Genomic DNA, 13413 nt, shown 5'->3' on the forward strand with positions numbered 1-13413 from the left:
GATTGCAAATGACAGCCATTATAGATTTAGTGCAAACTTAGTAAATGCTAAATTAAATTTGGATCAAGTACCAATGGCATTGCTGGTCAACCACTAAGAGAATGCTGTTCTAAGAATAGCAACAATGTACTAGGTTTCTTATAAAAGATGAACAAGTGAATTGGAGAAAAATTCTTAGGCAAATAATCAAGACATCCAGTTCAAAGCCAGTGCATCTTAGAACTATGCTAGTGTGGTGGCACACATTCTCATGTTGAACTAGCTTGCGTGTATGGCCATGTGGCGGGGCAGCCATGGGAAGATGGCGCCCTCAGGGGTTCTCCCTGACTCCACCCTCCCTTATAGCACATGCCCTGGGCAGCAATTATGACGTCACCACGCACGTGGTGGCTGAGCCCGCGCTGCCCTTAATTCGAATAAACAGTCATTAATGACCTTTGGTGTGGTGATAACAGAATGCCACACTATAATGATTCCTTACTACTAGCTTAATCTAACTCTTGAACCAAACTAGCAGTGGAACACTACTCAAGGAAATAATTTTCAGGAATATGATAAATAGTACAGGAATTTGCCACAAGCTGAAACTAGTCCACCATTCAATAAGATCATGGATCAAAATTACATTGAGAAGAAAAGGGTTTGATTAATGTCATTATTGTTAGTCTGTTCTGACCAATCACAATTGGTGAAAGCAAACCTTAACAATTAGAATTAAAAATAGCAATCTCAATCCTAAGAACGCAAAAACATATGGATTAATGATGAGGATGTCAAGTTTGGGTTAGGCACATTCTCTTTTCACATTGAAGTTTCAGATCCCTGCATAATTTATTTTTGCATCTTCTGGAATATCCCCATCCAACTCAACTCAATTAAAATTAAACCATATTAGAGTATTTGCACTTACAATTTTGTATGAATTTACACCAACTGTTATTCCAACACAAATATATCCATAATATTTTATTTTTCATGGGGGTTCTGTCAATGCCTGATTCCAAATACAGGCGACAATTTTATTCCGATGTTATGTCTAAGGCTCAATTAATTGCCATATTGAGATGATCAGTAAGAGAAACTGCAGGCAATTTTCCACACAATGTATTTTAGGCCATATTTTATGAACAATTACTGATGAAAAGCATTGAATATGGTGTACTCATTCTACAGATGATCAAACCTGGAAACGTAGATATTAAGGCATTCTTTAAATCTCTTTGAGAAAGTTCACAATTAATTAAGAGATACAATCGATTAACCAGTTTTGAATGCCCAAATTTATCAGGCTAGCAGCTCAGAGCTTTCTAGTTCATCAATTCTAAGATTTCTATGTGAACTTGGACTTTCATAATACAGAGTGAAATATGCAAGTCTGTAGACATTGTGATTGTAGTCAAAATACTGAAATACTGGTGGAATTCAGCAGATCTCACAGCTTCCAGAGAAGGTAAAGATATAAAACCGGTTTCAGGCATGAGCCCTTTTTCAAGGTATGAAGAAATAGCAGGCAGGGCCGTGAATTAAAGAGAGAAGGAAATAAAGTACAGGGGGAGGTGACATGAGAGGACAGGAGAGAAAAGTGAGAATTGACCAGGGATAGGGTGACTCTGTGAATGCAGAGCTGGAGGAAAGGAGAAATAGGGATACATTGATGGGGGGGGGGGGGGGGTGGTGGCTAACGAAAATGGGAGATATTGATGTAAATTCCAATGGTTGGAGGATGTCCAGACGGTAAACTGAATAGACATGTTGGCATGGGAATGGGGCAATGAATTGAAATGGATTGCCACTGGGAGATCCTCACTATTGTGGCGGAAAAATCCAAAAACATTAAACAAAATATCTCCCTATCTTCTACGAAGATGTCCACCTAATTTAATGTCTAAAAAGAGATCTTTATTATGCAGTTTCCTGTGATTTACCTGATCTAGTAGTTATTCTTAACCTGGTGCAGGAGTAATTTCAAATCCACAGTACTAACATTCATTACCTCAATGAACACATTTATTGAAAATAAACATACAGATGGAGTGGTTAGGGCTGGTTTTATTCTATTTTCTGTCAATTTACTTTTGTGCTTATTAAAGGCAGCTTGGAGGTGGATATTCACAGATACTAATGTATGACTTAATAGGACCGGTGTTGCCATGATTAAAGACTGATGCACCTGGCAGGATATTTAGATTCAATGTTGGTCTTCAAAGGATACACAGGAACTTTGTAGGATCTCACAGGATACTGTGGTGAACTGTAGTTCATCAAGGGATATTGGACAAAGGCCTGCAAAGGATATTGAGGTGTAACACAGTTTCTCACTGGATATGAAGGCATCACATAGGTTTTCAGAGGTTCAAAGTAAGTTCCTGAAGAATGAGATATTAGATAGCTTCTAATTGGATATGAGTCCACAAATTGGATCGCTACAGGGTACTGAGGTGAGACATAGGTGCCTATAGGTTCCTTTGACTTGATTATTGTGTCTTCCTGGTCTGGGACATTGCTCTTTATAGAGGTCTGGACTTGGTCTCTAATATCCACAGGACCTTGGCTTGGATTTTGAGTCTTTTCGAAACTCTGGCCTAGACCTCTGGCCTTGTCTGATATTAGGCCAGGATTTCTGGTCTTTAGTGAACTCTGGCCAGGACTTCTTGTCTTTACAAAATTCTGTTCTAGGTTCCTGGTCTTTGAAAGACTATATTCTGGGGTCCTGGGCTTTGCAGATCTTGGTTCTGGGCTTCTGCTCCTTACAGGATTTGCTTCTGAGCTTCTGCTCTTTACAGGACTTGGTTCTGGGCTTCTGCTCTTTACAGGACTCGGTTCTGGGCTTCTGTTCTTTACAGGACTTGGTTCTGGGCTTCTGCTCTTTACAGGACTTGGTTCTGGGCTTCTGCTCTTTACAGGACTTGGTTCTGGGCTTCTGCTCTTTACAGGACTTGTTTCTAGGCTTCTGCTCTTTACAGGACTTGGTTCTGGGCTTCTGCTCTTTACAGGAATCAATTCTGGGCTTCTGCTCTTTACAGGACTTGGTTCTGGGCTTCTGCTCTTTACAGGACTTGGTTCTGGGCTTCTGCTCTTTGCAAGACTCAATTCTGGGCTTCTCTTTGCAGGAGTCTGTTCTTGGCTCCTTCTCTTTGCAAGACTCTGTTCTGTACTTTGTGCCTTTGCAGGAATCTGTATTGGGCTCCCAGTTTTAGTGGAGTCCTGCCTTGAATTGTCAGTCCAGGCAGAATCACGAACTGTCATATAGGCCCTTGTAGAAACTGGGTTTACGATGCAAGTTCTCACAGGAAAATGAGGTGTAGAGAAAGCCTGTTCATAGTATTCCTTTGCACTCTTGATCATCATAGGATATTGGTCTATGATGAAGGCATCCAAAGGATACTGAGGTACAAGGTATGTTCTCATAGGGCCCTCGGCTATGCTTTTCATCCTCTCCAGATCCTGACCTATACTGTTGTTCATTACAGCACTTTGCTCAGCATGATCTGTCCTCAAAGGATCCTGGTCTTTGTCAATGCATAAAAGATCCTGATTTCTGCTGTTACTTTTCATAGGATTCTGGTCTACACTGTCAGTCTTTGCAGAATACTGCTCTGTGCTGCCAGTCCTCACAGAATCTTGGTCTACACTGTCACCCCTCAGAGAATCCTTGTCTTCACTACTGTATCTCGTAGCTTCCTGGTCTATAATCTCAATCCTTTCAGAATCCTGGTCTGCCATATCTGTTCTTTCAAAATCCTTGTTGTCACTGTCTACCATATCACGTTCTTGGTCTGCACTATCAGTCCTTTCAAAATCATGGTCTTCACTCTCAGCCCTTGCAAGATCCTCATATGCTGCAATGGTTATTTCAAGATCTTGGTTTGAGTTATTGTTTTTTATAACAGTCTGATCTGTATCATGGTTTGTAGTAACAGTTCTCACAGAATTATCCAATGAAAGATGGGTTTGCAAAGAGTTTTGGCCTGCTCTGTAAGTTTGCACATGATTGCGGCCCACAGTATAATTCCTCACTGCATAGGGATGTACAAAGTGGGTCATCAAAGGATAGTGACCAGTGACCAAGTTTCTAATGTGATATGGAACTGCGTTGTAGGTACCCATGTGATATTGACCCATGACATAAGTCTTCATAGGATATTGATCTGGTGCATAGAAGCTTCCAGGATACTGTGGTTCACTAGAGATAGGATACTGAGTTTTAGCATGTGTTTCAGATGACCTATAGGTCCCTCCAGGGTACTGAGCTGCAGTGTAGTTCCCTCCAGGGTAATGAGGTATGGCAAAGGTCCCTCCAGGATACTGAGACGTGGAGTAGGTTCCCAGAGGATACTCATTTTTGGCATAGATACCTGTAGGATATTCTGGTTTGGCATTGGTTCCCATAGAATAGTCAACTTTGCCATAAGTGTTCAATGGATAGTGAGATGTAGCAAAGGTTCCTGCAGGATGCTGAGATGTGACGCGTGTCCCTGCAAGATATTCTGATGTAGCATAGGTCTCTACAGGATATCGAGATGTAGCATAGGTCCCCACAGGATACTGAATTTTAGCATACATATTCACAGGATATTGAGGTGCAGCATAGGTTCCCATTGGAAATGATGATGTTTCATATTCCTGAAGAATTTACCATCCATTATTTCAGGAACAGCTGCTATTGAGGTATATTATACAATAGGGCTCAAATAATGTTATAAGCTAAAGCAATGATGCTTATGACAGTTTACGTTCATCTGAGCCCTCTCATTACTTCAATTTTCAGTAAAACATAAAACTAAGCTAGTTGCTATGATTTAAACTACATGAACAATTTTGCATGAGAGAGGCCAAATCAAAATTTTTGCATCTGTAGTCAATCAGATGTACTAACTAAGCAGTCATCCACTTTTCTTCATCAAACCAGACAGTAAGGTAGCTTTGGGAGCCACACAAACATTTATATAGCACTTTTAATGTCCAATGAACATAGGTTTAGGTCTACTATTCTTATTTATAGTTTTATCCTGTCACATTACAACCATATCCTTCAATGTTTTTTTTTCTACAAAAATATGAGATGGATGGTTTCTTCTTTTAGCAAGAAAGCTTTTATTGTTTAAAGTTAACAGAAAATCAATGGCCGGAGTCTTTTTTTTCGCCAGTGATTTTATGAAACACAAATAAAGTTGAAGTCATTATTGGTAATCTGCCAACTATAATGCAACTATAATAATGCTGCTTTCAGACCTCTTAATTATATACCTATTCATTCACCAACTTTTCACTCTTACAGATGTGGTGAGAAGTTTGCTTTTCCATTGATGACTTAGTATTCAATGCCCAAAGACAAACTTCATAACACATAGCACAAAAGAAAAATATAACTGATCTTGAAACTCTTAGTAGTCTGTCATATTGCTGGTTTGCAATGGGGTGAAAAGCTTAATCTTAGCTTTTGACATTATTGTCAATTATCCGAGTCAGATATTGGCATCATTAAAGTGTTGTAAACTATTGAATTGGTGGTTACCATTCTCTGGTGTTCTCTCAAGAGATCCTGGAAAACACGAAAGAAGATGAAATATAATATACAAAACATCCTACATTGTAGAAATACTGCTTGTCAAAGAACATTTCTCAATGGGGCAATAGTAGAAAATAAAGTCTGTTGATTCTTCAGGGTTCAATGATCACTCTGAAAGAACCCTTAAAGTTCAGGAGATAACAATGACACAAAAGAAAAGTGCAGCAAACTTTTCAAGTAGAATTTGTGTACTGAATATGATACCATGGAATTGTATGAATCTTTTTGTGTAGGTAGCAGGGGACTTCTTAACTTATTGGTATATATTATGTGGAGAGAAGTAGTCACAAGAAAGCTCAATGTACTGCTCCATCTCTCAGGAATGTTTACTGTGAATGATCTGTCCTTCTCCAGCATTGGAATATGCTTAATTGCCTAGTGATCATCCAAGTCTTACCTCCATGTGTATAGGGATTTCCCATCAGCTAGACAGTACACTATCAAAAGTGGCTCTCAGTACTAAACAGATATAACTTGCAAATACATTTGACCAAGCCATGGAAAGTCTTGTTTGCCTTGTTAGATTTTTCTCTTTTTGTTTGCCCTTGTCATTACCTTCTTCATCTTATATTTTCTGTAATATACTTTACCAACCTTCACAGTGGCTTGTTATAATTACAGTCAGTAGAGTGTAGGGGGAGAGGGATGGCTGAATGGGGGAAATTTTGATAGCCCTAAACCTATTCAACAACATTATGCACGAATGTACTTACCTCTGTATATTCATTTCCCATGGAAGTGATCATAACTGGAGATTGATAGCCACACTTTATTGAGTTTAATGCTAGCAATTAAAGACAAATTCTTTCTTCATTCTTATTAGATATTGAATCAAATGTTACATTTAATGAATGAAATTGATAAATGAGTAGAATACCAATTATTGTTTGTTCCTCATCAAAAATACCTGCATGTGAAAAGTTCATTAACAACATTATGTGTCTATTTCTGCAGAATAGAGAAGTGAACTCCTATGTGCAACATCTCTGCTTGAGAAATAACAACCTGTTGACAAGTATTTTTGGCTAATGAAGGAGAGAAATCTATAGCCCCCAGTGCCTATGAAATGCATTTCTGTGTCCCAGAACAGCAATAATTTGCTCATGATTGGCACCTCAAGGAAAACATCAATTTTTTTTCACATCTTGTCATGACATAGATGTAGTCAAGATGACTCATAAATCAATGCCAACTCTCAAAGCATTGCAATCAATCCACTTATTTTCCTGTAACTGATTCTCTCTCATAAATCCACGATCCTAATTCTCCAACCATTCACCTATTGGCAACAAAAGTAATTTACAGTCAACAATCAGTCTATCAACCAGTTATGGGTCAAAATTGGCTCACACCCAAACAGGGTTATTGTGGTCACAGGGACAATGTGCAACTCTACACAGATAGCATTTGCCATACCACTGTTCTCAAAGAGCTTCAAGCTGTTCCTGTGCGGCAGACATTGGACCTTTAGCTCAATTCAACTGAAACCATATACAGTGCCCTCCATAATATTTGGGACAAATACACCTATTTTATCTTATTTGTGCTCTACAGTTTTAAATTTGTAATCAAACAATTCACATGTAATTAAAGTGCAGATTCCAGATTTTATTCAAGCTTATTTGTATACAATTTTGTTTGACCATGTAGAAATTACAGCACTTTTCATACAAAGTCCTTTCATTTCTGGGCACCATAATGTTTGGGACATTTGGCTTCATAGGTGTTTGTGAGTACTCAGGTATGTTTAATTGCTTCATTGGTGCACATCTAAGAGAGCTTGGCATGTTTCTAGGCTTTTGATCATCTTTGGAGTCTGTAGTTTCCATTTTAAAAAGATGAGGACTAGAGTAGTGCCAATGAAAGTCAAAGAAGCCATTGTGAGGTTGAAAAACAAGAACAATTAGAGCCATTGCCTGAATCTTAGGATTACCAAAATCAACAGTTTGGAACAGCATTAAGAAGAAAGCATACTGGTGAGCTCAGTAATTGCAAAGGGACAGGCATTCCAAGGAAGACCTCCATTGCTGATTACATATCTCATCTTAATGAAGAAAACTCCCCAAACACAAGTCCAACAGATTAGAAACATTCTTCAGGAGGCAAGTGTGGATATGTCAATGACGACTGTCGGTAGAATACTTCATGAATGGAAATACAGAAGCTTCATTGCAATATGCAAACCATGACAAAGGTGGCATGCTTTGGATCTTGGGCAGTTCCTTTATGCCTCCAGACTTTGCTCTTGCCATCACTCTGATACACGTAAATCTTGGTCTCATCTGTTCACAAGACCTTTTTCCAGAATTCTGCAGGCTCTTAGCAAATTGTAATCTGGCCATCCTGTTTCTGTGGTTTGCATTTTTGCATCAGATGTCCCAAACATTATGGTGCCTTGAAATGAGGAGACTATGTATGGAAAGTGCTGTAATATCTATATGGTAAAAACCAAAATGTATACAAATAAGGTTGAATAAAATCTGGAATGTGCTCTTTAGTTACATGGGAACTGTTCGATTACAAATTTAAAACTGTGGAGCACAGGAGCAAATAAAGGAAAATAGTGTCTTTGTCCCAAACATCATGGAGTGCATTGTAGAAGCAGAAATATGTTGTTTGTATCTTCAAAGCAGCTTGTATCTGACCTAATGGATGCATGCTGGTTGTTGTTGAGTTCCTGCAGTGTGCACGAGTTCCAGAGTGGAGATCCATCATTTCTTGACTCAGCACAACCTCATGCAAGAATAAAGAGATGGCTTCATGCTCATTGGATCTCCTGCATTTGATGAGGCAGGGTTTCCAAGTCTGAAGTTTTAATCTAAATCTTCAGGGTCAGTATGTACATTAGAGCCATCATCACACAAATCTGCATCAGACTGCTTATGACTTATGAGCAGCTCCATTTCATTGACAGCAAAAGACCATCAAACGGACATGAGTGGGTACTGTATGATGGTGGGGGAGGAACGTTATGATAATTATTCCTTACTGGTCATGCCTCAGCTCTGCGCACCGATCCTCCTGGGCCTCGACTTCCAGAGTCAATTTAGGAGTGTGATGATGTCGTTCGGAGGCCCTCAACCGCCCCTCACAGTAAGCAACCCACAACTCACGGATTCCTCCCCCCGCTCCCAGCCCCCAGCACCAGCCTGCAGTCTCACATCCCTTCGAGTGGCCCCTCCGTCACTATTTGCGAACCCGGAGTGCCGCCCCATAGCTACCAAGACCAGACGCCACAGCGCCGAGGACATGGCATTCATTCAGGCCGAAGTTTAGCGACTTCTGTCGGAGGGGATTATCGCTCCTAGCTCCAGTCCCTGGAGAGCTCAGGTTGTGGTGGTCAGGGATGGGAGCAAGCCCCGGATGGTTTTTGACTATAGTCAGATGATTAACCACTTCACCCAGCTGGACACGTACCCCCTTCCCTGGATAGCTGACATGGTCAATAGGGTCACTCAATATCGGGTATTCTCGACTATTTACCTCAAGTCAGCCTATCACCTGCTTCCCCTCCTCCCAAGTGACCTTATCTACACAGGCTTCGAGGCCGAAGGTAAACTTTTTCGTTTCCTTTGGGTCCCCTTTGGCGTCACCAACGGCATCTCCATGTTTCAGAGGGTGATGGACCGAATGGCGGAGGAGCACAACGTGGCAGCGACATTTCCCTATTTAGATTATGTCACCATCTGTGGTCATGATCAGCAGGACCACGATGCTAACCTTGCTAAATTTCTGTGGACTGCGAAAGTCCCTCAATCTCACATACAACAAAGACAAGTGTTTCTTTAATACCAATCGCCTGGCACTCCTGGGATGTGTCATGGCACATGGTGTCATTTCCCCGGAACCCGACCGCATGTGACCCCTTATGGAGCACCCAGTCCCAAACACCCTGAAAGCACTGAAGAGGTGCCTGGGGCTGTTCTCTTACTATGCACAATGGGTGCCCAACTACGCCGACAAGGTTCACCCCCTCATTAGGTCCACAACTTTCCCACTATTGGCGGAGGCCCAGACTGCATTCCATCTCATCCAAGGAGACATTGTGAAGGCCATGATGCATGGCATGGATGAATCCATCCCTTTCCAGGTGGAGAGCGATGTCTCCAACTTTGTGCTGGCTGCCACACTCAACCAGGCAGGTAGGCCAAAAGCATTTTTTTCACGTACCCTTCACAACCCTAAGACATGGTACTCCTCAGTCAAGAAGGAGGCACAGGTGATTGTTGAGGCAGTGCGTCATTGGTGGCACTACCTGGCCGGGAAAAGATTTTCCCTGCTGACGGACCAGCGTGCCATTGCCTTCATGTTCAATACGAAGCAGCGGGGTAAAATTTAAAATGACAAGATACTCAGGTGGAGAATCGAGATCTCCACCCTCAACTATGTAATCTTGTACTGGCCAGGTAAACTCAATGATCCACTTGATGCTCCATCCCCGGGGGGACATGCACCAGAGCGCACCTCGACTGTCTCCAAGCCTTACACAATGCCATTTGCCATCCCGGGGTTACAAGACTGTCTCTCTTTATCAAGACTCGGAACTTCCCATACTCTGTCGAGGATGTCAGGTCCATGACCACACGCTGTCAGGTCTAAGCTGAATGGAAACCACAGTTCCACAGGTCCAACAAGTCTCATCTCACCACTCACCCGTTTGAATGACTGAATGTCAATTTCAAGGGTCCCCGTCCCTCATCCAACAGGAACATTTATTTCCTATACATAATCGACGAGTACTTCCTGTTCCCTTTTGCCATTCCCTGTCTGGATATGACCCCAGCCACTGTGATAAAAGCACTATGCAGTATCTTCACTCTGTTCAGGTATGCTAATTACATCCACAACGATCGGGGGACCTCATTCATGAGTGAGGAGCTGTGGCAGTTCTTTTTGGCCAGAGGCATAGCCACCAGTAGGACCACCAGCTATAACCCAGGGTAAAGGCCAGGTGGAGAGAGACACATCACTGTTTGGAAGGCTGTGCTCCTGGCCCTGAAGTCCAAGGACCTGCCAGTGCTACAAACACGTCCCTGCATGATCAAATGTTTGCCTTCCCCAGGAAGTCGGTGAATGGGCCCTCAGTGCCCTCCTGAATGGTGACACCAGGACTGGTCCTGCTCCGGAGACATACGAGGGGCCATAAGACTGACCCATTGATCGAGGAGGTACACCTCATCCATGCTAACCCTCAGTATGCTTTTGTGAGGTACCCCGATGGCAATGAGGATACAGTATCTGTCTGGGATCTGGTGCATGCCGGAGAGCTTAGAACCACTCCGTACACCCCTGACCACCCTGAGTTTATCACCACCCCATAATGGGACTGTTGGGGGCAGACTTGCCTGGGATACCACTCCCATGCAGACCTCACTCCAACAGGGCCGGCTCCCCTCAGGGCACTGTCCCCACCTCCCTCCCATACCATTTCTGACATCATCCCAACATAGATAACACCCTCTCCACATAGTCAGACATTGATCCTGTCCCTTGATGCTCAGCTGGCGGCTCAGCAGACCACCCCCACCCCTGCTCCCTGCAGGTCCTGTAGACAGAAGAGGTCACTAGTGCAACTGAATCTTTAGTCTTGGCAGTTTTTCTTTGTTGTTCAAAGACTAAAGAGAGTTCTGTTTTAAAAGGAGGGGTGAGTGTGGTGATACGTTTCCTCCATTGTATATAGTTATGATGACTACTGTATATATGGAGCTGGCCCGCCCACTGATGACTCATACCCTATGACTCCTTCCCCGTGATCCTAGGCCATAAAGGTTGAGCTACCTCTCCCTTCCCACCATTCCTATACCTGGATCCAGGCCAGCAAGGTTCTTCTGTACATTAAAGCCTATCACTCCCTCAGCCTAGTCTTTGTGGTTACTGGTAGTGCACTACAATGTGCTTCTAAAATAGACCCAGATTTAGGGCTAGGTCAAGGTGAATGAAAAAAAGAGGGATCTCTAACCTAACATAATTCAGCAGGAAAATGCTGAAATCCATTTTCATGCAAGTGGCAACTGAGCACTTAGAGAAGACTAAGATAATTGGTCTGTATCAATATAGTTTAAGGAAAGGGAAATCATGTCAAGTTATAGTTCTTTCAGGATGTAACCAGCAACATGGATAAAAAGGAACAGGGAATGTATACAATGCATTTAGATCTAAAAAGGTCTCTGATAGGCTCCACCTATAAAATTATTGCAAAAGATTATGACTAGTAGTGTTTGGGAAACATTATTGTACAATACTAGTTATAGGCAGAAAGGAAAGAGTAGGTTATTTTTATATTAGCTCATTGTAATTAACTGGTTGAGATCTTAGAGATTCAATGTGATCTCAGCTATGGCTTAGATGAAGAGATCCATTGTAATGTATTCTCATTTGCTGACGATAAAACATTGTGGGAAAATTGTTAGGAGAGAAAATGTCTTCAAAATTATGGTTGACAGATTAAATGAGTAAAATTAGAGGAAATACAAGGTTACCTACTTTGACAAAAAAAAACAATATTATTTCAATAATGTGAGACCATTGCCTATTGGTATTTAGAGATCTGGATGTCCTTGTACATGTAATCCAGAATATTAGTGTGTAGACATGGTAGATCATTAGGAAAGTAAATAGAATTTTGGCTTATTACAAGAGTATTGATACCATTGTAAAAGGATTTAAAGAGAGCACTGTTTTTGCCCCCCTTATCTCTTTAGACAAAGAGGCTGTCCTTAACAAAGAAAAAAGCTAAAATATTTTGTACTCTATGAAGGTTAGATAAGAGATGGCTTGCAAGATTTTGTGGAAGTTGACTGGGAGCTGCCTCAGAGAAAATCTTCTTACTCTTAATTTCTTCACAAATATTTATTTATGCCTATTTTCCAGAACTGGAGTTTAGAAATTAATGTTGTTTGGCAGAATGTTGACATTAGGGTTGATGGAAACAATTGTTTTCACAAACACTTTGTCTGGATCAATGTTCTCTGATTATCATAAAATTGCTATTTGGATCAATGTTCTCTGATTATCATAAAATTGCTATTTGGGTTCTAAGAAAACCAAACCAATTCCTAGGAATAGATAAATAATAAGTTTTCTGCACCAGTTCAAGGTACATTGTGACTATTCCATAGATTACTTACCATTGAGATCCGACTGAATTAGCACAAATCTTTGTTTTGGTTAGAGATGATCAAGTTCTTCAGCTTTGACAGGAACAATCACAGTAGCTGCCTTTATGATGCAGTAAGTGTACTGCGAGAATGACAGTGGGTTAGGTTGTATGATGGAGGTAGTGTATGACGGGATTTATGTTGGGCCAAAAGATAAAGGTGTAGTCAGGGCATGAATGATAATAGGATAGGTTATACCATGTAATCAGCATGACAGTGATGCCTTTATGATGTAATTGATATATGACAGAGAAAAGTTTTATAAATTTGACATGATGCTTGCTTGTAATCGCATCAAAGGACAGAAATGAATAGTTATGAAATTGATCTTTGATGGGTAGATCAAAATGAATGGTAACAAACTTGAATCTTACTTTATACTTTGCATGATTCTCATTTCCATCAATCACACCGTTATTGACTTTTAAACCAGTTACTATGCCTCAGCTCTATTTTGATCTCTGGTCTCCAATAGCTAAGCAAGTCCTAGGATTTGATTTTCTTTGCAGTCCCCTTAAGGATCAATGTAGTTATTTATAGGATGCCTTTTGGAAGGTCAAACTTGAAGGCAGAGTACATGATCAATGGCAGGATTCTTAACAGTTTGGAAGGGCAGAGGGGCCTTGAGGTCCAAGCCCATAGATCTCTCAAGGTAGCTGCAAAGGTCAATAGGGTCGTTAAGAAGTA

The 13413-nt window shown here is 41.2% G+C and overlaps 1 protein-coding gene across 5 annotated transcripts; it reads right to left on the minus strand.

The window, feature by feature from the left end:
* Positions 1 to 1985: 1985 nt before the first annotated feature.
* LOC138735989 (proteoglycan 4-like) lies at positions 1986 to 12920 on the minus strand. 5 transcript variants are annotated; one of them, XM_069884736.1, is made up of 3 exons: positions 12697 to 12920; positions 5516 to 5542; positions 1986 to 4475 (listed from the first exon to the last, which is right to left on the minus strand). In XM_069884736.1, exon 3 carries the CDS (start codon positions 4387 to 4389, stop codon positions 2155 to 2157), a length of 2235 nt encoding a protein of 744 aa, XP_069740837.1. In that variant the 5' UTR covers positions 4390 to 4475; positions 5516 to 5542; positions 12697 to 12920; the 3' UTR covers positions 1986 to 2154. The 5 variants fall into 5 exon arrangements, with proteins under 5 accessions (XP_069740837.1, XP_069740833.1, XP_069740836.1 ...); XM_069884732.1 differs by having other exon boundaries at positions 1986 to 4623; XM_069884735.1 differs by lacking the exon at positions 5516 to 5542.
* Between the last annotated feature and the right edge of the window lie 493 nt (positions 12921 to 13413).

This window comes from Narcine bancroftii, chromosome 6 (genome assembly GCF_036971445.1).
Source record: "Narcine bancroftii isolate sNarBan1 chromosome 6, sNarBan1.hap1, whole genome shotgun sequence".
In the NCBI taxonomy this organism is placed as follows: Eukaryota; Metazoa; Chordata; class Chondrichthyes; order Torpediniformes; family Narcinidae; genus Narcine; species Narcine bancroftii.